At 41.0% G+C, this 23,474-nt stretch overlaps 1 protein-coding gene across 4 annotated transcripts; it reads left to right on the top strand.

Moving 5' to 3' along the window:
- Positions 1–191: 191 nt before the first annotated feature.
- On the top strand, positions 192–22,058 carry PER3 (period circadian regulator 3). Of its 4 annotated transcripts, none has more exons than XM_084220343.1 (21): positions 192–627; positions 1,708–1,859; positions 2,422–2,537; positions 3,349–3,550; positions 4,584–4,632; positions 6,380–6,522; positions 6,881–6,959; positions 7,539–7,645; positions 7,890–8,046; positions 8,906–9,011; positions 9,401–9,526; positions 10,051–10,177; positions 10,472–10,613; positions 11,215–11,342; positions 11,789–11,992; positions 12,589–12,840; positions 13,349–14,085; positions 15,191–15,356; positions 15,909–16,089; positions 16,726–16,876; positions 18,172–22,058. In XM_084220343.1, the coding sequence occupies exons 1-21, from the start codon at positions 443–445 to the stop codon at positions 18,271–18,273; spliced, it is 3,612 nt and encodes a 1,203-aa protein (XP_084076469.1). In that variant the 5' UTR covers positions 192–442; the 3' UTR covers positions 18,274–22,058. The 4 variants fall into 4 exon arrangements, 3 of the variants coding, with proteins under 3 accessions (XP_084076469.1, XP_084076471.1, XP_084076470.1); XM_084220344.1 differs by lacking the exon at positions 192–627 and adding an exon at positions 2,273–2,326 and having other exon boundaries at positions 1,721–1,859; positions 2,442–2,537; XR_014616688.1 differs by lacking the exons at positions 15,909–16,089; positions 16,726–16,876; positions 18,172–22,058 and adding an exon at positions 14,548–14,734 and having other exon boundaries at positions 15,191–15,308.
- Positions 22,059–23,474: the final 1,416 nt, after the last annotated feature.

Raw genomic sequence — 23,474 nt, 5'->3', positions numbered from 1 at the left:
CCGCGGGGCGCGGCGCACGTGGCGCGGGTGTGTGGGAACGGGGCCGCCGCGTGCGCTGCGTTACGTAACGGCGCGGGGCGGGGGCGCGGCCCCTCAGGGCGCTCCCGGCCCGGAGCGGGCACAGCCCGGGGTCGGCGGGAGAGGCGCGGCCTCGGAGGGGCGGGAAGGCGAAGCGGAGGCCGCCGGGCCCTTTGGCGCTGGGCAGCTGCGAGCCGAGGGGGCGCGCGGCGGGGAGCAGCGCGGGAGCGCGGAGCCGGCCCCGGTGCCCACTCGGCTCGGTGGAGAGCGGGCGGGGGGGGGCCGCCGCTCCTCCCACCGTCCCGTGAGGCGGCGCGTGCTCTCCCTGCAGCACCGGCGCTCGTAGCGCAGGCCGAGGGTCCCGCCGTGCCCCGGTGCCGCGGCAGCCCATGCCCCCCGTGCTGTGGCGCTCAGCGGATCCGGGATGGACGCGAGCGAGCGCCGAGGCTGCAGCGCGGAGCACGGCGCGGCCCGGGCCTGGGCTGGGGCTGGGCAGGAGGCGGCGGCGCCCGGGGGGCCTGCGGGCGCTCGGTGCTCGGCGTGCGCGGGAAGCGGCCCCGGCGGGACCGAGCTGCACAGCCCCGAGTCCGGCTGCAAAAAAGCCAACAGGTACCGGGGCAGCGCGCGGGGATGCGCTCGGCGGGGGTGGGGAGCCGGGCGCTGCTCGGGCCCTGCGCCTGCGGGGCTCCGGCGGTCACGGGCCGTGTGCAGGTGCGGTGAGCGGGAGCTGCCCGCGGCTCCGGTGAGCTGTGCCGCCTCCCGAGAGCGGCTGAGCCCTGCCCGTCAGCGACCCTTGGGTAGCTTCGATGTATACTTCAGTTAAAGTCTATTTAGCAGTACCAAAACAGAAATTACTGAAATGGCATTTTTCATGAGAGTTCGGGAATTCAGTAATTTATTTTTTTTTAATCTAAAAAAGAGTTAAAGAGCTCTAATGTATGCAGCGTTGGACAGGCTTGTGAAGTTACCACGCAATACTTACACTTATGTAATGATTTATATAGTAAGAGTATGATACTAATGACTCTGTCGACTGGAAAAGAGTTACTAAAAAAATGGGGTTCATATCTTATCTGTAGGTTTAGAATCTGTGATTTGAGGATATTGACTGCTTGTTTTTTAGTCCTTGAAATAAGCAAATGTAAGGAGAGGGAGATTTTGTCTGTTAACCATTCTGCAGCTGTTGAAGTCAACAGTTAAAAAAGTATGACGAAGACTCTGAAGTCACGAGGCATGAAATCTTTGCATCAGGTGTATTTTGAGGAGCATATCTCATGGTTCCCTGAGATGCTTATAACCAGGTACAGCCTTCAAGGCTTGAAAACCTTAGAGAGATCAAGAATCAGCGTTTATTAATTATTTTAATACCTGTGTTATTTAGACAATCTAGAGTCAACATCATCTTATTTTTAGTTGCTAGGCATCTTAGCAAGCTGAGTGGTTTCAATGTGACTTTGCCATTCATGATACTGGAGTTGGAAAGGAGGAAGGTAGAGGAGAAAAACTTAAATTGCAAAATGAGAACGATATAACAGGAAATTTAGTGGATGAGCATTAGTACATTCCTGCATATTACATGACTCTGCAGCCATTCCCATAAAATGTTAATTTAGGGAGTAATTTTAATTGGGTAGTACTAAAAAAATTGACACCAGAATTCTCTGGTGAAGTTTAACCTGTGTTTTACAGTGAGCAGCTGAATTGGAGCCAGTCACACAGGGATATGATGATGATGATCCAAGAAATGAAAAGGTGTTTGCCTGAGGAGAAAAGGAGTTCTAACAAGCCCAGCACCATCAGTGCTCTCAACTATGCCTTGCAGTGCGTCCAGCAGGTCCAAGGTACGTGTGGAGAAAACCTGGAGGGCAGAAGCGTGGTTTGCATAGATGTGTGTGGCAACAAGCAGCACTAAAGAATGCATTCCAGTTACCCAGCAAAGAGTTGACTTTCTGAAGCGCTGTGGCTTTGTTGCAAGATTTTTGGTTAAGCAACAGTGTTATCTCTTCTGTTGAGATACCCCCTACTGCTTCTCTGTTCTTCAGAGTCCCATAGCTAAGAGGTGCCTAATAGTAACTTTATGTATACTAAGAATATTGTATTCCCATCCCACTTTGAAAAGTTATTGGTTAGTTTGTGTTTTCTCACAGAACTAAGTAGTTAAAATTGTACTGCTTCTTCATGCTTGTATTCTGTAACAAAATGGGATTGCTCCAGTAGTATAATCAGTATTCCTTTTCCCTTTGTCACTACACAGACCTTCTCATCCCACCTTGGACTTCACCAAAAAGATGACAAAAGTACAAGGGCTGTAAGAAATATTTTCAAAGTAGTCTCCTTACTGACTTCCTTGTGTTTGTTTTTTGCTTTTTCTGTTTTGTTTTTTTTTTTTTTTTTTTCAATTAGCAAACAATGACTTTTTCCAGGCTCTGAATGACCGAAGAGTGTTTCAGGCAGATGTGGTGACATACAGCATAGAAGAGTTGGTGGCAGTTGCATCTGAACACACTCCAAAAAACTCTGTAAGAATTCAGGCACACTCAAGGAGTTACTTCAACTTCACCAAACTTAGTCTCCTAACAGTGTTTTGTGGAAATAGAATGTGTAAAATTGAAAGGCCTTTAAATTTTAGCTAGACAGACCTTCAGGTTTTTAAAGATAAATCAAGATTACATCTTATCTGTGCTGTCAGTACCTAGGGATAGTGAGTGAACAAATACTCTTTTTTTTTTTTTTGGCCAGAAGCAACAAATAGCTCTTTGAGAATTCATTTACAGCAGAGTAATCTCTTGAGACAGAGAAAGATTTAAAACCAATCAGATCCATAGTTGTGAGTTTCTATTTGTACTCTGCATTTAATTTTTTTTCATGTTTTGCAATAGATATTATGCTTTCTGACTCTGCTTTAAAGAAGTGTTTCTTTAAATTCAGTACTATTGGATGATGTATCAAAAATACTGCTAATGCTTGAAAAAATACAAAAAGTATTGGAAAGCTCTCAGAATGTTTGTGTGGAATTGTGATGAATCCTCTGAAATTTGTGGAGGAGTGTGTGGAGTGATAACCAGTCATTCAGAGCAAAGACAAGCATTAATCTGTTTTGAGAAGACTAATGCAGTGTAATTAGCATTTGTAAATCTTGAGTACACTGCTGTAGCACTGGAGGGTGTAGTGGATCACACACTACCCAACGCATTTTTGAACCTCAGCCTGAGGTTGTGGTGTGTGGTGGTTTGGGGTTGGTAGGTTTGTTTTGAGTCTGTTTTCCTTTTTATCCTTGTGTTATCACTGCCATGTTTCAGGCAATGATTGCCTTTGATGTTTGTTTTCCAGGACACGTTTGTGGCTGTATTTTCTTTGCTGTCTGGACGCATAGTGCATATTTCTGAGCAGGCAGCATCTATTCTGAACTGTAAGAAGAAGGTGTTGGACTCCTCCCGGTTTGTGGAGCTGCTTGTCCCTCAGGATGTGAGTGTGTTCTACACACACACTGATCAGTCTCACCTGCCCCTTTGGAACATGGAAAGTCAAACAGGTGGGACATGGCAATGCTTGTAACTGCTGTGTGTGTCCTTCTGTCTTTGCAGAATGAGAACAGAGTCGTTCATTTTAGATGTTTATGCTACCAATGTGCATCAGCCTCGTTTGTTCCTTTTCACTTTGAAAAGGGGAGTGGCTGTGGGACCAGTCCTAGCCAATCTCCTAAAGGCTGAACTCTAGGGGTAAATAAAAGGCACATACTGCATTGTTTCATGTATCATCTTACTCATTCCAAATACTGCTGCTTTTTGAAAAGAAAGTAAGTGATTGTGAGCTTAAAGTTTCATCTACACCTTATGGTTGCTTAGGTGCTTTGTCTTTATGATCCACTCATAGCTCATCAAACCTAAGTCTTAAGCTGATTTGCTATTTAGTGCTGGATGTGTCTGAACTGAGACTTTTGAGTCCTGTATTGTTTGTGAGCAGTTCCAATGTAGCTTGCAGGCCAAGGCTGTGTCTTTGGCCCACCTTGACATGGGGCTGTTCTGGCATCAGTTCTGAGAAGTCCAAAGTCCTTGGTATCAAAGGATATGAGACATCTGGAGGTTTTGAATGCCAGGGATTCCACAACTTAGATGCCAATGATGTGCCTACCCAGCAGAGCAGTGGCACTCCAGTGGAGTTGTGGTTTTCTTGCCTGTATATAGTTTTTGGTACTTTGCTCATAAAACCAGGAAATATCACCTTTCCTTTTCACAGGGATGCACTGGAGAAAGTTTTTTGGGTGTGCTGATTGGTTTGTTTCCTTTTTTTTTTTTTTTTTCCTATGCATTTCCTCTAAATTTAGTTCCAGGTCAGCGATTTCTCTAGGAGTGAGTGGACTCTCACTCTTAGAGAAAGGAGAGATAACATTTGAGGTGGGAGCAGACTGTTGAACACGCAGTTCAGTAGTTAATAAAGAGTAGGTTGTGAAACTTCAGTCTTGCTCAGAAAGTCTGGAGAATTTAACATAGAGTTTAACATAGTTCTGATAGGTGTGACCTTTTAAAGGATATTAACTGATACTTTCAATGTCTTCATCTCATTAGCTTCTCCGTATGAATATGCCCAGGTGAAATCCTTTTTCTGCAGGATCAGGTAAGTGCTTTATTACAGTTTTATTTTTGTGAAGGCTGACAAGGGGTACAGTACTAGCAGAAACTGTTCTGTTGTTTTATCTGAGCAGTGTGAGCTCCTGAAACTCCACTACAAAATGGGCTTTCTGTGTTTAATGTTGTCATCCAGTAGCACATTTTGAACATCTTGTCCAGAGTGATGTATAAACTTGCACTGGGACAGAAGGAAAACTGTTTATACATTTTTCTCTTGGACCTATTGGTTTCCTTAAGTATTGTCATGCAAGAGAATGATCTTGTGAGAAATTGCTGCTCCCCCTTTTATTGTTTGAGTGTGGAGGCAAAAAGTGTTTTGCTTGAAATTAAGATTGCCTGAGAGATTGGAGCAGAGGCCTTAATGGAAACTCAAGTCATCTAAGTCCCACTGTGAAGCCTGACTCCTGAGGCTTGTGAAGCCTGACTTGCTACTCCTGTGAATGCTGTTTGTTGCTTAGTACCTGACTAATCTTAGAGCTAAAAGAGGGAAAAAATTGAGATTGGCTTTCAATCTTCAGTGCAGTTCTGTCCCAGACTCAGGTGATCTCTGGATTTTAGTAAGAACTGTTTGCTTATGAGCGGATAGGACGCTTACTCCATCTTTCAGTTGATTATTTATTCATTCATGTGTTTCAACAACCTTAGCTCTTAAACCACCTTTGTCTCTTGAACTGGGCAAGGGCACCTGAAGTGAATATAGCAGGACAGGTAGCACTGTTAGGCTGGGGGAGCTGTTCCTTGGATACATAAACATTTTATAACAGTTTTTCTCCATGTTTTTGTACAACATCTGTCTCTACCTCCCTTATGTAACAGATCTTTTTATTATGTTGGCTTTATGAATGAAAATATTTTTTCACAAGTGCACACTCTAGGCTTAAGTAAGGAAATGTTTTTTTAATGAGTTAAACTTCTGCTGTATCCAATTTCCATTTGTATCTTTTGTTTTCCCAGAGACAGAAGTGTCAGAAGTAGTTTTTATGACACTCACTTCATTTGCTTCTCTCTAGAAACATTTTCCAAAGCTAAGGGTATAATAAGAAAGTAACTTTTAGTATAAATGGTAATCTTCAAAAATGTAACTCAATTCTTTCTGTAAGAGCTGGGTACAATATTGAAATTATAACAGGTGGAAAAGTACTTGCAATAGAAAGTGCAAATTGTTACCACAGCTGTTGCAAAGCCATGGTTAAGATGTCACCAAGAACATTGTGTGCTGCTACAGTTCAAAAACATTCTAGGAAGACAAATTCTTATGGAAGATAATCAAAGAACAACAATGCACCAAGTCTGGAGCAGTCTTTCTTACATAGGTCTGTGAAAACTAACTTTGAGGGAGACAGATTTTTTTTTTTTGTTGTCCTAAAATGGTACACGATAAACAACAAGCAGAAAAAAGAACTGTTTAGCTTGAAGGAGAGCACAAAACTGAATGAGTGGGTTTTGTGGACAGACCTGGACTGAGAATTAGAAGGTAGTCTTTAACCATTAGAGTAGGAGTATTTCTAAACTGTCTCTGAACGTAAGTGTTGGAGACAAAACATCTACTTGACTTCAGCAGGAGGGAAGTCAGTGTTGCTGAGTGTGTTGACCTTGGATCTCAAAGGAGTGTGCTTAGGACCTGATTATTTGAGTTTGTGCTCAGCATAGCTTCTCTGGGCAGGGCTCTCAGCCCTGGCACACAGTATGAGAGCCTTGAAACCATGATGTTAATCCCTTTTGCTTTTCCTTAGGGGTGGGAAAGATCAAGAACAAGAAGCACGTTGTTACCCCTTCCGAATCACCCCATACTTGGTCCACGTGTGCACTTCTGTCCATGTGGATGCAGAGTCCTGCTGCTTAGCTTTGGCTGAGAAAATCCACTCTGGATATGAAGGCAAGTCAGGAGGTTCCAGTAGGAAAAAATCCAAGCCAATAGAAAAATGCAGTAAATGAAAGTCTTCTTCCTTTGTTTAGAGCCTGTGCTTGGGGTAGTCTCACCTGTGTACGTTGCAGCTTGTGTGTGCATGCGTGCAAATCCAGAATATCTGTGCTGCCTTTGCCAGGCCCCAAAGCATTTGATCTCTACTTGTTATTTTTATTTTTGAGAGAAGTCTGTAGTACCTAAAAATATGTAATTTTTCTATGAGTTACTGGTTAGAAAGCAGCAAACAATTATAAAGTTTAGGAACCAGTAAATATCATGACAGTAATGCCCAAGTTTTCTGTCTTAGTGCATATTTTGTTTCTATTAGCTCCTCGAATTCCTATGGATAAAAGAATATTCACCACCACACACACCCCTGGATGTGTTTTTCTGGACATAGATGACAGGTGAGAGATTTGAGTTTTTAAGACCTGTGAGGTATGTATGGAGAGGTAGAAAAAATAACTTAGTGATGCAGCTGGACACCCAAGTAAAGTAGCTGAACTGTGCAATTGACAATATGTAATGAAACCAAAGAGTTTTGTGTTAGTCCACTCATGGAAAACATCTCACACTCCACAGTGTTGGTTTAAAACACATGTTAAACAGAGCTGCTGTCAGTTTTCCTTACCCAGGGCAATAGGGAGCTGTGGTAGCATCAACAGTAGAAAATGAGCATAATTACTGACATTGTGCCTATGACCCGTTGTCTTCAAGATACTTTTTTTTTTTTTCCCTTTGAATGTAAACAAGCACAAAACTGCCTGCAAATGTGAATATCTGTTAAATCTCCAGGCACAGAAATGTTTGTAATGGGTATTTGTGTCAATGTTACGGTGCAGGATTATGAGACGAGTTGGGAAATGTTCTGTTGCTTTAGTTAATTTCACTGTAGATTGTGCATGGGCTCTTCACTGATCAGCAAAGGGTTAAGGATGGAAATAGTCAAAATTATACTGTAACCTGTGATAATGTTTGGGTTTCAGAGCAGTGCCTTTGTTGGGTTACTTACCTCAGGATTTAATTGGAACATCCATACTGATGTATTTGCACCCAGAAGATCGTCCTTTGATGATCACCATTCACCGGAAAAGTAAGAGCTGCTTTTAGAGGAATTTCTGTTGGTTTTATGATTCTTTATCATTCCTTTATCATATTGCTTGACATGTGACTGATCTGTAATCTAGACAAAAATTAACTAATTAACTCATGCAGTCAGTTTGAGATCAAAGTAAATTCAATCCCAAAGTTCTAAGAACCCCAGTCATTAGTGTTTGTGCTTGCACTACTGTCATAATATAAGCTAAACCTTCTTTCTTGATTATGTTTTCTTCCAGTACTGAAATTTGCTGGGCAACCCCCTTTTGAACATTTACCTATTAGATTTTGTACTCAAAATGGGGATTATGTCATACTGGACACCAGCTGGTCCAGTTTTGTGAATCCTTGGAGCAGGAAAGTTGTCTTCATCATTGGCCGACACAAAGTCCGGACGTAAGTCAGTTGTGGAATTGATCAAATAAAGAGCTTTTCTCTGATTACTCTGCAAAACAAAACAGTCTAAGTACTGAACTAGGGACATCATTTGCTCTTGCTGTGTGACAACAGCCTAGCATCTGCCTTCTGACCATTCCTTCAGAACAGCATTAGTCTTGTTTATTAAGTGTGAAAATCAGTGAATTACTTTTAAGTAAATGGCAAACCTAGTTTTTTATTTTAGCAGGTTTTTGCATGTAGTTTATGTCCAAATCAAAATACCAGTTTTAGATGAGCATAAGCTACAAAGCAGCATAAAATTAATCACTTTAGCAAATAATTGCCTAAAAATTCATTCAGGCTCACCAGAAAAACCCAGTAATTGACCTTATTTTGGTATATTTACTTGATACAGCATGTAAATATTTATCAAGGCAATGTCTTTTTAAAATGCAGTTAATATTGAACATAAAAATTAATTTTTCAGATCTTTCTTCTTAGTTTTCAAGAAATTTGAAAATATGATTGACTGCCTTTTTACCTGGATTCTCTTAGAGAAAATGGCTTTTGTGAATGGCCTTCTGACTTTGCAAAGTGATCTTTTTTACAAGATTTTATGGGGTATGAGTTTGCCTTCTGAAGGAGACAGAGGGGTAGATGCTTGTCAGCCTTAACTGGTGTCTCTGCTGGTGTAGTGACTTCCTTGGAGATTCCCTGCTCTCAGAGCAGCTCTGGGGACAGATGACATTCCTCTCTGTTGACTCAGCAGAACGGTCAAAATAATCAAGAAACAATTAAGAATCTGTTCTAAGTGTTTGTAGCTATCTTTTCTTCATCAAATGAAAATGAACAGTGAAATGCTGTTGGCTCTCTCCAGAAGCCCTCTGAATGAAGATGTCTTTGCCCCAAGAAGTAAAGAAACGAGCAGCGTGGAGAAAGAGATAAGAGAATTACAAGGACAAATTTACAAACTGCTTCTGCAGGTAAAGAAGGCAACAGAACACAGGCTGGCCTTCTTAGTGAAGGCTAAAGAAACTTGAGTCTGATTAGTGGGCTGTTTTGAGGATGGTCTTTTAAAAGGTCTGAAAGGAAATTTCTACATTGATACAGGCCCACCTCATTACAAAAAAAAAAAAAAAAATTGGTTTGACATTTTTGCCAAGTCTTTATGTTGAAAGGTAAATCTGCATCTTGAAACAGTTTGAAGCATGGTAGAGAATTCTTCACAAGCAAGTGGCAGAGCCCAAACAAATACTGACTTTTCAATTGATTGTCTTTGTTTATTTGAAGTTCTCTATTGCAAAGTATGTTGTTTCCTTCACTTTGTTCTCTCACAGGCTGATTGTGAAATTTTTTTTTTCCTGTCATTCAGCCAGTTCACAGCAATGTTTCCAGTGGTTATGGAAGCCTTGGAAGCAGTGGCTCTTATGAGCACTACATCAGCATAGCATCTTCAAGTGACTCCAATGGGAACTGTGCAGAGGAAACACAGGAACCAGTAAGTCTATAAATGTGTCGCTGCCTGCAGAGTAGTGAAAATACACCTGTAAAAATGAAACTGTTTACTGTGTACATATGTGCTTCTGATCATGAATTTTACTGACACTGGACGAATAAAGCCGTGTTCAAGCTAAATTGGTTGATTACAGGGTGCTGGCTTTTGGTTTTTGCTCTTAATTTTGCTGACTGCTGTAGAAGAGTGGAAGTAGTCCTAAAACAAGCATTGCAAATACCTTATTACCTTGTGAGGCTCCTGAGTAAGTCATCAGCTTATTCTCACATTCAGTGCTTGGCATGGGTACTAAAACATTCAAATGTTGAGGCTGTTTGAGCTTTATCATAGTTAATTTACTTAAATTAACCATGATAATTGGATTAATTAAGTTTACAAATACCAATAGATACCAGGCTTAGGCTGATAGTCTTTTCCCTTTCAATTTGAAGAATACAAGTACCAAAGTCAGCTCCTGTGGCCTCTTTGTGCTCATTTTATTCTGACTTTGCATTTTTATGTGTCTCAAGATGACATTGCAACAAGTTTGTGCAGATGTCAACAGAATAAAGAACCTGGGGCAGCAGCTGTACATTGCATCGAGGAGCAAGCCACAAAACACAAGTGAACAGGCTGTGAGCTCAGAAGTTTTGGGAGGTAAGTTAGTGTAGTTATGATCCCTGGATGTTTAAGGGAGGGTGTTGGCTTTTTTCAGGCATCTATCCCCCTCTCCTTCCCATGCCTCAAAACATATAAATTGAGATGAAAATGCAGAGTAACTTTCTAATGAGAGATATTCTGTATAGGCCATAGGTCCTTGTATCATTATGTGGATTCCAATATATAGTTAACTGTGTGTATATAAAAATATATTTTTATATATATATATCTGTGTGAGGGTAGTGTTTAGATGCCCTTGAGAGGAATATTTAAAGGTTTCCTCTGTTCCAGGGAAGAGGCACCCTGCTTCCTGTTTTCTTCAGACACTCAGAGGGGATAGCACAGAACCAGGAAACACATTTTATGATGATCCAAAGAAGACTCCTCATGTTCCTTCCTATCAGCAGATCAATTGTGTTGATAGTATCATCAGGTAATAAACTATGAAAAGTTTTGGTGATACAAGTTTAAGATTAACAGGTGGATAGTAAATATCCAAGCAGTTTGCATTGGCCTTAAACTGAGTTGTGAGATAAATTTGGGATTGTTTGTAAAGTTTTCTGCCTCTCTGAGCATTGGGATGGATTGCCCAATCTGAATTACAAAGTAATGAAAAGTTTAGGACCTAAGATTCTGTTTGTAACTATTTGTTGACATCTGTCATTGGTGCAATATGAATTTAAGTGAATTTTGATGGTCCTAATATGTCAGTGCCTTCTCATTACACACTGTGGGAGCATCCATATAAAACAGAAAGTTGATATAATTTATAAAATGTCAGTATTTTTTAACCCAGTGGATAATGTAATCTTTTTTCTTTTTTCTTTTTTTTCCCCCCTTCAAAGAGTGATAGATTTTATTTAAAATACTCCTTGGAAAGCAGATACGTGTCCAGAACTTCCTGCAGTGAATTTAAAATACTAGTTAACAACCTCTGGATCTCCAGTTTGGATTGTTCAAATGTTTGTCTCTCCAAATGGAGAAAAACACCCCCCAGAGTAGAGAGAGCTTCCTGTGATATGCTTTCATTTCAGATATCTAGAGAGCTGCAGTATTCCAGCATTGAAAAGGAAATGTAAATCTTCTGCAAATACATCATCGTCATCTTCAGAAGATGACAAACAAGTCCAGCAAAGTCAGCAGGAAGTCAGGGCATTGGAAGGTAACACAAAGTGTACTGACCATCATATTAGAACCACAAAAACTGATTTGGGTTTTGTTTATATGTCACTTTTGTGTGTTCCAGAGTTTGTCCACTTTTCAAACTGTTGTGTTGCTAACAGTATTTTAGTAAATATTTAGTAAATATTTGCCTAAATTGGCTGGATCTCCCAGTTAAACATAAGCTAAAATGTTAAGTCTTTGAATGCATCAAAAGAACTCTTGTTTGTTGTTGTTAAATGAACCTTCTGTTGCTCACTCATTTTATGCCACATTTAGTATGTGCTGACATTGCACTGGCATGTAAATACTTTTTTTAGTGTATAAGACTGTCTTATTTAATAGTCTGCATAGTTACTGGTTATTTCTGAACCAGTGAGACTTGATGAATTGGGAGCACAATGTTGGAATGGAATTCCATGTAGAAACTTTGTCATTTGCCAATAGATACTGCTATGCTGTCAGCAGTTGAGTCCCACACGCCAATATCTGCTGGTCTGGAAGAGACGCTGAAAGACCAGACAACTGCAGGCATGGTGGGAGCTCCTCTGGCAGACCTGACCCTGTCCAACAAGGCTCCAAGTGTCATATCTGTCACCAGCCAGTGCAGCTACAGCAGCACTATAGTGCATGTCCCACACCCTGAATCAGGTACTGTTCACACTCACAAAACACTGACTGATATTTCAATTTACACAATGTTTCCAGCCTGAAGTACACGGTGAGAAAGTTTTGTTCATTTAAGATACGTCCTCGGTCAATGTGAATTCTGAAATATTCAAGTACTTCTCAGGGTGTTGTGAAGAAAAACTTGAGCCTGGAGGTTTGTAGGGTATTTAAGTAAAATAGTACACTGTTTCCTTTCCCCTTGAACTTCATTGCATATCCCTCAAACACAACAATGTGCTTTTGGCCATTGAGGATTCAAATAAAAATTACTGTGGGGCCACTGTTACTTTTTTCTTCTTCTTTCTGCATTAAAATGAAGTATGTGGCTGCTATTTTACTGAGAAAATATGAGGAAAGAAGTGCCTCTAACTTCAAAGTGAATTTGAAGTTTTCCAGACCATGCAAAGTAATTTGCTCAATTGATGTTTAACTATATTTGAGTTGAAAGGCTGTTTTCTCCCCATGCCTCTGCTCAGTAGCTCAGATGAGGTTGTTTTCTGTTTAACAGTCTGGGTTTTGTGGTAGTTGACACCAGAAGGGCAGAGCAGAGAGTGATTTGTTTTCTTCCCTCTTCAAAGAAGTGACTACGATGGAGGATGCTGCTGTTGGAAGTGAACAAATTGAGCTGCCTCCTGTGAATGCTCAGAGTCTCACAGTGCTGCCTGAGGACTTAAAGCCAGTTGGGCTAACAAAAGAGACCTTGTCAGCCCACACTCAAAAGGAGGAGCAGAACTATGTTGACAAGTTCAGACAGAGGGTCTTGCTCTCTCCGTTTAGGACTTACCTTCAACAAGGAAGTGGAAGTAACAACAGACATTCCTGTGGCCAAGGTAGGCAGCAGCTTTGAGAAATAAAGAATTGTTAGATGATTTACAAGACCAACCTGGCCATGAAGTCTGGTTCTCCTGTGTATAATTCAGTGAGTGTCTTATTGTGGCTGCTTACAGAATCCTTCCTTTGGATTGCTCAGATTTGACAGCAGCATTGCCCACACAGAAGGTCTGCTCAGTCTTGGATCTTGCTATCTTAGACTTTTCAAAAAGCAGATTGTTATTGCAATAAAGCCTGCAAATCCCAGATAGTTTGTTGCCTCCCCCTGAAAGAACATAAAAGATCTGATTGGGATAAGCCAAAGTGATCGATAAGAAAATTGATGATATGAAGGAAAATATTGTAGATATGTCAGCAAATCCATCACTGGTTTATGGAAGAATTATCCAGAGGAAAGTCAGCTCTGGCTAAGCCACACTCATTTATCTGGGTGTTTTTCTTTTTTTTTTCCCCCTCTTTTTTCCTTGTTTTCTCATTTCAGTGAATATGTTTATTTTTCTTCCTCAGGTGATTCCCCTTCAAAGCAGATGAGCCCAGCTAACTGTAAAAAAGGAAAACATGGGAAATTCAAGCGCCAGAAACCTCAGAGACAGTGCTCAGATAGCTACTCTTCTAGTAAAAATAGAAATAGTCTTCCATGTGAGAAGAGAACAAGTCAGAAACAGTTGTTCTCTCCCTCAGAAGTGTCTTATCTGAGCTCCTCCAGTCTGAATGTCCATCCTCCTGTGGGATTTCCTGCCTATTTGAACCCAGTGTCTACTTTTCCAGCCTCTTCTGGAGGAGAGCAGCTTGCCCTTTGCTCATCACAACCCCAGTCCATGTCTTCATCACAGCTATGCTGTGGACCACAGTCATACCCAGTCTTTTATCCCCCAAACATAGGCACATTTATGGCTGTATTTTTTCAGGGTTTCCCCATGTATGCTCAGATGCCTCAACATGTCTTTTTCCCCAGCCCTCAGTGTGTTTATCCCCCCTCTTCATATCCATGCACCACGTTACCTCCAGCACCCCCTCCTTGTGCTCCATCACCTGTAGCACCACGTTCTGTGGATCAGCCCTTTCCAGCCTCTCCTCACTCATCTGTGGAGGACCAGCAAGAGGGCCAGTGTGACCAGGCCCTGCTGCTGAGCAGCTCAAGGAGCAGCTCCCCACTTCAGCTGAATTTGCTTCAAGAAGAGCTGCCAAAACCTATGGAGCTTTCCATTAGTGCTGATGTTAAGCCACATGCAGAAGATAAACACGTAAGTAACAAAGGTTTTTCAGGTAGAGAAGAAACTGACTTTCACAGTGTTCTGTCACCAAACCAGTGGTGATGATCTGTGTGTCAGGGACACAGATTTTGTTAGCTGCTTTTTCTGTTGGCTGTGCTATGTAGGCTGCAGGTCACAAATAGCACAGGAGGTGGAGAAAGCAGTTTATACTTGTGCTTATGGGAACTTGTACCAGTACAGTGTGGGCACTTAGTAAATGACAGAAATGTGAGATCTTCTGGTCTAGGCTGCCACAAGCTGCTTCTGCTGAGCATTCTGGCAGCAGCCTTTTCAATGGAACTGTCAGCTAGAATTTGGGGTTTGGGGCTTTTATGCATGTGGAACTCGGTTAGCGCTGCGCAATTTGCATCCTTTTTCACCCAGTCCCACAGTCTCTGTGGAGAACCAAAACAAAGGGAAGATACTTTTCTAATTACTCCCTCTGTCTCCCAGGGATGCAGCTAATGAAAGAAGAACAGGGATCCGTGTGGGTCGGTTTCCATACATGGGCATAGAAAAGGCCTCTCCAACTTCCGCGGTAAACTCAGAGGCAGGAATCTGAGCTCTGCAGGCAAGGAAAAAAATGTTGCCTCCTGAATCCAGATTGGGCTGGAAAGGCTGGATCAGCTGAAACTGCAGGGTAGGGTCCTGAAAGGGGAGCTGGTGTACCTGGAGCTGCTGAAGCAGTTGCTTCGCATAGTGAATCAGGGGAAGACTCTCATTTTCCCTGTAGTGCACCTTTGCTTGATGTGTATGGCTGCTTTATGCCATCTAACAGGATGTGAAGGGAACTGACTCCTCTCTTGTCAGCAGAAATTGCTAACTTTATGCAACTATACAATATCCTGACAAATTGGGGAAGGCTCTACAGCAGAAACCAGTAAACTAGAGTTCAGATGCTTGTTGATTTTCACCCGTGAAGAGTGTTATCCTGAGTTCTAAACCGCCACTCATTTTCAGAGCTAAAACCTCCAAACCTGTTGAATTGATAGGAGAACTTGGTCAACATGTGACAAATGCAATAACTGCATGAGTTTCCTTTTGCATACTTCAATGTAACTTCTGTGGATGTGTTGGATCTGCTTTTTGTCTCCAGGATAATGATCCAGAAGATAATGGTAAAACTGCTGCTCTTGAATTTCCTGACCGCTCCTTGTTTGAGGACTCACAGTTGGGTTCAGGCTCAGCAGCATCAGGCAGTGGATCAGCTTTATCTGGTTCTTTAGGCTCTAGCTTCAACGAGACTTCTGGTCATGGCACAGGTAGGGAGGCCCAAGGTTTAGGTATTTGGTGCTAGATGGCTTGCTAACATATCATTAATAGCAGGATACTGCAGTGGGGATGGGAGATCCATGTAAGAAGATCCATGGCCTTTACTTCTCACCAGCTTTCAATGTTTCAAGTCTGTTTCAGTCACTGTAGTTGGAAATGTGAGTCTAAGAAGCTATGCCTTTAACCTGCAAATCACTCTTCATTTTTCTCATTATCACTTTTGTCTGCATTAGATACTACTTTACATCTGACTTGACTAAAGGTGAATCTGCCCAGAGCAGGACCTCTCAGTAGCAGAGATGTTGAGCCAATTAATTTGAATAGAGTTTTGAAGATCTTGAATAATTTGAGACGATGCACTTTATCTTTGAATTCTCAATAGGTAGTAATTGCTAGAGCAATCATCTAGGAATACTTGTGTTTGTATTACAGAATTAATTTGCAGGAATACACTGGGGGTGGTGTACTTGTGCTGAATTATTGGGATTTTCCAGGCATCTGCCTTTTTTTTTTTTTCCTCTTTTTTTTATGGTCATTCTCAGCAGGTAGTGGGAAAAGCAGCAAGTATTTTGCCAGTAATTATTCTTCTGAAGCTTCCAAAGAAGAGGAGAATCAGGAAGCAGAAGAAAAAGGGACAGCTTATAAATCGAAGCATGAGTCAGCCTGGGTGATGATGGATCACACACCTGAGAGATTTCTAATGAATTACCAAATGCCAAACAGGTTGGAAAACATCAACAATTTCTGACATGTAGATTGGAATTGTGCATGGAACTATAGGATTAAAGTGAGGCTGTGGAAACAGCACACATAGCAATGAAACTTCAAGAAGGTGTCTTAGAATTTTGGTGCAGTTTAGGCCTGGCTATTTACTTACTTTCCTCTACTTTTTTCCCATTTCCCTGTCTGTTAAAATAAGATAACATGTAACCTTTTTTGCTGAAGTATTAATGGGATTGGTTATTATTAAGGGGATTGGTCCTGTGCTTAGAATGCATAAAGGGGTGAAACTACAGGTTATTTGCAAGTTGCTTGTAATTAGCTTTTTTTTTAGATATATATAATTGGATTCCATATTTTAAAATCACCACATAAAGCCATAAAACAAAGAAAAAAATCCACAATCCATACCAAACAATCAAAAACTTCCAACAAAACCAACAGCAAATAAACCCCAGACTGTGAGCCCAGTGTTGAAAGCAGCCTTACAAAGCAAATAAGGTATGAAATACAGTTCCCTTTCAGCAGCTGATGCTGTTTGGGCTTCAGCCATAGATTGTGGTGAAGAGACTCTCACAATGTCAGTGCCTGCCTTGCTTGTGTACTACAGCTGTGCTCACAGGTGTCTCTTCCCTGCAGAATCAAAGAGGAAGTTCTAAAGCAGGATCTGGAGAAGCTGGCAGTCATGCAGAAGCAGCAGCCTTGGTTCACAGATGGGCAGAAGAAGGAGCTTGCAGAGGTGCACTCGTGGATCAGGACCCAGACTGTGCCCCTGCAAATCAGCACCCAGGTGAGGAGAGGAGCTGCAGGTCCCTCCTGCCTTGGCCAGCCCAGGCATTTCCAGCCAGGGCCACCTTACAGTGCTGGCTTGTGGGTGTCATCATTTCCTGTAAGGCATCTAGAGTTGGTTTTTTCTCTTGATATTAAGTCCTTTGCTCTTTTTCTTCTAAAATTGTTGCTGTAATTGAAGCTGAAAAATGCTCAGTCACAGAGGGGGGTCCAGGTGTATTGTAAGAAACACAAAAATAGCCAGTTTTTTGTAGGTGTATTCATTCATTCAATCTTATACTTCATTGTTTTAGCTGGTATAACTCTTGTGCACTCTGCTAAACTGCTTCTGGTTTGTCTTGATTTGTGTTAGACAATGTCTTAATCAGTTTAAAGGGCTCCCAGGTTCTGTGGAGAATGGCAAGACAGATCTAGTCCCACAAAGACTTAGAGCTTCAGTGTTGAGTTGTACAGAACATTTTAAGGCTGTGTTAATGCACTTGTGTACCAGAAAAATCTTCTGTTTTAGCACTGCATGTTGGGCTGGGGTTGTGAAATGTGGTGTTCTGAGATGTGGTATTTATTCTTAAAGAAGAAAAACTAAGACATGCATGTCCTTGGCTATGGCACAAAACTAGAAAACTAGTCTTGGTTTTCCTAATATAGCTCATGGATAACATGTGTCCTGTTGTGGTTAAGAACACTGTGTTTGATTCAGATAGCAAAGTTAGGTCCAGTGATTGTGCAGAAAATTCTGTGGGATGTTTATAATCTCAAATGTTAGGAAATGTATTGGTATGTAAATATCACTATTTTCAATCTAAGGTCCTGAAACTGTTCCTAAGCAGAGAGTCATGTTTTCCAGTGCAGATTGGGATTTTGCAAATACAGCCAGGCTTCTGACAGTAGCAAGAAATACAGGACTTCTGTTTGGAGAGTTTGTTTCAATATTGTACCGTTTCTCAAGAACAAGAAAAATATTTTAGCTGTTTATGTTGGTCAGTGTTGTTGCTGTTCAGGCTGCAGTCCAAATCTTCAGTAAGGAGGTTGCTTATAAAGCTGAATGATAAGGTCTTCAAATTCAAGAAAGTCACATGCCTTTTTATCTCAAAGGTAGAACTGCACGTTCCACTAAGCAAATTACCTGATCTCTGAGGCAAGGTAAATGGCAGGTGTATAATTAATCTCTGCTTTTAGAGAGGTTTCACCCCATTGGTGAGAGGTTTCAAGAGATTGCAATGTGTCATTCCATAGGGTTTGACCCTTTGAAATATACTCATAAAAAGAATTTAAACTATTTCTTGCTCCTTTCCAAAGGGCTGTGTTACGTGTGACAGCAGGGAAGGAAGTTGTGAGGCTGCAGTGGCTGATGACAGCATGGAAAACAAGGGAGAGCCACCTCCAGCCCTGCCACGCTGAGGACATCAGCCCCTGTGTCAGTGCCACTGCCTGGTGTCATTCCCACCCTCTTCCCTCTGGCTTTGCTCCATGCCAGCAGTGATCTCCATGGCCACCTCTACCAACATCAGCAGTCACGTGTGAAACTCCATCTCCCTCCACCACCCCTCCACTCCTGGCATGACTCTGAAGACAATCTTTCAGTGGGAGGCTCTTTCACTTTCTGACCTCATGGAATAGGTTATGTTTGTAACCTTTAACTGCTCAATGATGAGCAAAATACAAAGATTTTTTTTTTTTTTTTTTTGGTTTGGGTGTTTGTTCTTTTGAAGTTAGCAAGTGTGAAAAGATGCAGTGTTTAACAACCTGTGGTGATGAACCTACTGATCAGAGCATGTTTACTCTCCAAGATGGATGTATTGAAGCCCAGCTACAGTACTCTTCATTTTTGTTCAATATTTAAAGGTCTAAACTAAAGATCCAAATAATCTGAGGCTCTGAAATTGGTGTAGCTGGTTTGAGAATCCAGTGAGCTTTTTAAAGAGCAGCTGAAACTGGCTGGGTTATTCTGCATCAAATGCCTTCTGCCAGCTTGTGCCCATCAAAAAGAAGTAAACTGAAGTGGAAAAAAGCAAATTATTCCCTATGTTTTTTCTGATGTGTGTTTTGGAGTCAAGTTGTTTTACAGCTTTTGATTTCAAAGCTGTGTTTATCAAGACAGATATATAAATTATTTAAGGATAACTGGTTTGCAAATACAGCAGAGATGAAATTACATACAGCAATTAAAAAACCCCAACTGACCCAAAAGTATCAATCCACAGGCTCTGCTTTTTAAAAACAGACCCATGGAAAATTTTCTCTCTCAAGGCAAGTAGTTATCAATTAAAGTAGTTACATGAAATCTTTTATCTTACATTGGTAGTGCTTGGGAAGATGGGTTTGTATCTTAATGTTTTCTTTGTTGAGTGCTTAGAGGAGTTGAATCCAGACAAACAAATAGGAAATTATTTAAGCAGTTTCTCTGATTTGTTTTTGTTGTGGTGATGCCAAAACCAAAAAGAATTCATTTCATTTCTTCTGCTTTCAAAACTCACATGTTGTGGAGCTAACCTTGAGCATCAAACCACATATTCATTATTTCTTAGCACTGTTGACTTCCTGCATAAGATTTAACCTCTTTCATTGTAATGGAGTCTCTGGCTGTTGAAATCCATGGATGAAAAAGGAGTTTGTAGTTCAGAATGTGGTAGCCACTTCCAGTATATAAAAGGACTTGTTCTTATTAATGTCTCAAAGTGCTCTTCAAACAGGACATGCTTGGCTGAAAACCTGGTAAATTTTGTCTGATTTCCCCTCTGTTTATCAAAAGCTGGATGTAATCAGATTTTCCTTGTGATGTTATTTCTCACCTGAGCTTCCTCAGCAAAGAGTTTTAGAATGTAACACATTATCTATCCTTTTGTTCTGTGTAATCCTTTTGCTGCTGTGTGAAATATTTTAATTTCTCTAGTTTCAGTTACTGGTAAGCTTCAAGTAAAATACTGTGATCTGCAGGTCATTGAAGGAAAACTATATTTATCTAAAGGTTTCTCTACTTGTAAAAGTCAATCCAGTGACAATCTTTCTTGTGACAGTTTATTTTAGGTAAAGTTATTTGTACAGAATTTTGAGTTTTCAAGGCTAATTTGACTCAGGCAGCATTCTTTTTATGGATTTGGGGTTTTTTTCAGTGTTTTTGCCTGCTCTGTTTATACCTGTTGGTTTCTATTTATTCTCAAGCTACATTTCTTTGTCTTTCAGTTTTTTCAGCTTGAACTTGGTTTTTTTCTTGTGTTGTAAATCAGCAGAGGTCCACAAATCCTCAGTACTGCTTATGTTCAAACTTCAAACACCTCTTAAAATAAGAGACTTCAGTAGGTGTTTACATGTAGCAGGTCATGTATTCAAGTAGGAAGATGTGGGCAATATCTTACACCTTTCCTAGTCTTTTTACAGCATTTTCCAAACATGTTATTCTGCTTTATAAGCACACTGCCTAAAATATTTGCTCTAAAACATGTAATCAAATACTTTGTGTAAGGGTTCTTTCTTGTTTGGGAAGCTTCTTAATTAACTTATCTGTCAAATTAGACTTATTCAATAGAATCCATTCTACTTAGCTGTGCTTAAATTAAAATGATTGCTTCAATGCATTTTGAGATTTAGTGAAATAGATTAAATTGAATATTTCAGTTAAGGACAGCTGTCTCCTTCAAAATAGCTTGGAACCCTAGGCCAGAAGGAAAGTTATGATAACAGTAGACTCTTTTGTGTACATTATGAAAGTTTTGTTTCTTTCCCAAGTATGAAAATGAGCTGATTTGCAATGTCTTAGCAGGCAGACATGTCATCTCTTCTGTAAAACAGTGAGACAGTTCAGGAGAATGGCAATATGTACCTAACACTTGAATAATGCTTTTGATCCATAGGTCCATGAACATGTCAAAAAGATGATTCTTATTATCCCAGCTGTATGAAAAGAGGCAGAGACACAAAGGTGCATACCCACAGTTTATTCCAAACTCAGGAGTAAAATTTGGGAGTCTTCACTTGCTGTATCCTGTGCTGCTTTTGCTACAAGTGATCAAGGTTCTGTATGTGGAAACCCAATCATGTCACCTGTGTTTCTTGTTTGGAGATGTTAACCCTTCTTGTACCCCCTGCTGCTGTGAATTTGTGCCCAGTAGAATCATTGAGCAACAGTCCAGACAGTTTTTGAATTGCTGTGAATACCACAGACCCTCTGGTCACATATAATGAAAATTCATGTGCCTAGGAGTTTGAATTCCAAGTTTATAATCCTGGTTAAATCTTAGGTGCAGGATCCCTTCTCTGGGGCTACACATTTCCTGGGTTATGAAAAAAATTATGGTGTAGGAGAATAATGTGAGAGGAGTGAACAGATGAATCAGTGCCCTGTGTGATGAAATGACAATTATTTGCCCCAAAATCAAATGATCTTGGCTGCAAAATCAGCAGGTTTTATCCCCTTAGGATAAAAATCCCCCAAACTTCCCCAAGGTACTCTTTACCCTGCTAGAACCACGACTTCATCTTGCAGTGAAATGCCTTATCAAGCCTTTGACCTCATTTCCATAAGTTTTCAGGAACTGGCAGTTTTTACTTCAGCTTGTACTAACCTTTCAGTCTCTGTAGTGTGCTGGAGTGATCACAGCAAGATGCACTTCTGATCAGACAGGCCAGTGGAGGGAGTGTTGCAGCTGGATTTGCACCTGCTGTTTTGTTTCTGTGGCTTTGTTTTGCCTGGCAAAATATTGCAGACAGTTTAGAGCTGCTTGAAAAATCACTTATTTAGTGGTCAGAGGGAAAACATGCTGGTACAGCACTGATGCAGTTACTGCCCCCTGTGGGGGTGTCAGCAGTTTGGAAACCCTCAGAGGATTTCGCTGGCAATTTCTTTTTTTTTTTTTTTTTTTTTTTTTGGTTGTTGTTGTATTCATAAATGTAGAATTATGTTTTTAAAAGATGAGTTGTTGTGCAGATATTTTCATGGCATTGCTATGAACAGAAGGGACCCTCATGTATTTTTACAGTGTGGTAAATACTTGCTGAACGAGTAATGTATTGGTTAGTTTATCTTCCAGCTGAATCCAGTTTTGAATCACAATTGAATGAATTTTTACATCAGTTGGTAGGAGTATTTTATTGAAACAATATTCAGCTGTGGTTGAATTTACAGTTGTGATTTTAACTGTACACTTTAAAGGAGCATCTGATTTTATAAATAAAACTGAAAAATATGCTGCAAAGAACTGTTCAAATTGTGTTTATTTTGCTCTTGGCAATATGTAGAAAAATATACTTTTAGCTGAACCCTCAATACCTTTTTTTCTTGTACATGGGTTGGGGCACAGTGTCTGTGGGGTGGTGGGTACAGTGAAAATGGCCATGTTGTGGCCATTGATGCTGTTTTGTTCAGGGGTTTTGTGGTTTTTTGGTTTGTTCAGTCACACTCCACCTTGCCAACTCCAGAATATGATCTTTCTTTTCTAACTGCATCCCACAAGGGCAAGGACTTGTTGTGTTTGAAATATTATATCTGTATTTCTAAACTGCTGGTATTTGGCATGCAGGACTTAAAGCTTCTCTCTGTGTGACTTTTCTAAAAAAAATTTTTATTCTAGAGGAAGTACAGAGAAAAAAATCCATAGGTTTTAATTCATGAGCATGTCTCATACAGCAAGGAAGTTGTTAACTAATTGCAGAGCAACAATTTGTTCATCTTTTTCTGCTTTAAGGGACATTAATACAGAGATATGATTGATAATGCTGAAAGAAACCTGCAGGAGAAAGGCAAAATCACTCCAGGGGGAGTACAAGGTACAGAACAAAAGTAGCATCATACTGAAATTGGAAAAGAATGAAGTAATCTTAGACAAGTACCTAACTGAACTGCTTCTGATAAGGTAAGTGATGCAGTGCCTTGAAATGGAGGCATCTTGAAAGTAACACTGGATGTATCATTGCTGAGGGTTTATTGATTTTTTTGTTAAAGGGTTATCTGGCCATTTTAAACTTTCTTAAAAATGTGAGTCAAATTATCTATTTCTAAAAATGAGGATAAATGAATGGGCTTGGGAAATGAAAAAAGTTTAAGGTTGGCTCTCTGTTTTTATTCAGAGATCTGGGCTCTTTCAGCCTCTCCACATTTCTGATTCTCAGTAGCAGTCATCCTCCTGCCAGCTCAAGTCCTGGCTCACAGCTGAGAACCTGCAGTTACACATTTGTGTGGATGTCAGAGGTGAGCTGCACGATGTACTGCTGTATTTTTGGCAGATGGTGAGAAATTGGACCTGAGATGCTTCATCATCCCATTCTCAGAAGAAATGGGTCTGTATTTTCTGTAGTAGATTTGCTTCAGAGCAGCCTGGTCCCTGTCAGGGCATCCATCACACACTGCCCTGAGCTCTGCCTGCTTGGCTCCCAGCTGCAGCTCCAGTTTGCCCTCTGCTCCCTCTGCCCACGGGCCCAGAATGCTGCTGGCTGACTTCCCCAGCTGCACCTTCCCATGGAAAGGCAAAACTGGCTTCCAGACCCTGCCTGCAGTCTGGGAACTCTGTCAGTCCCAGCCCTGTCTGTGCCCTGCAGGAGTGAGGGGAAGCTCTGAGCTGAAAGCTGGCAGGAGCTGCATGTCACAGCAGGATGGGGGCAAAGGGGAG

Source organism: Fringilla coelebs (assembly GCF_963513975.1).
Source record: "Fringilla coelebs genome assembly, chromosome: 22".
Lineage (NCBI taxonomy): Eukaryota > Metazoa > Chordata > Aves > Passeriformes > Fringillidae > Fringilla > Fringilla coelebs.
Note: the sequence above shows the minus strand (reverse complement) of the source record. Positions and strands in the feature narration are given on the sequence as shown.

Coding starts and splice junctions, on each gene's coding strand:
- PER3 (XM_084220343.1), top strand. CDS start 443: ATGGACGCGAGCGAGCGCCGAGGCTGCAGCGCGGAGCACGGCGCGGCC. Junction 2,538..3,348: donor AACACACTCCAAAAAACTCT/GTAAGAATTCAG, acceptor TTTGTTTTCCAG/GACACGTTTGTGGCTGTATT. Junction 6,960..7,538: donor TTTCTGGACATAGATGACAG/GTGAGAGATTTG, acceptor TTTGGGTTTCAG/AGCAGTGCCTTTGTTGGGTT.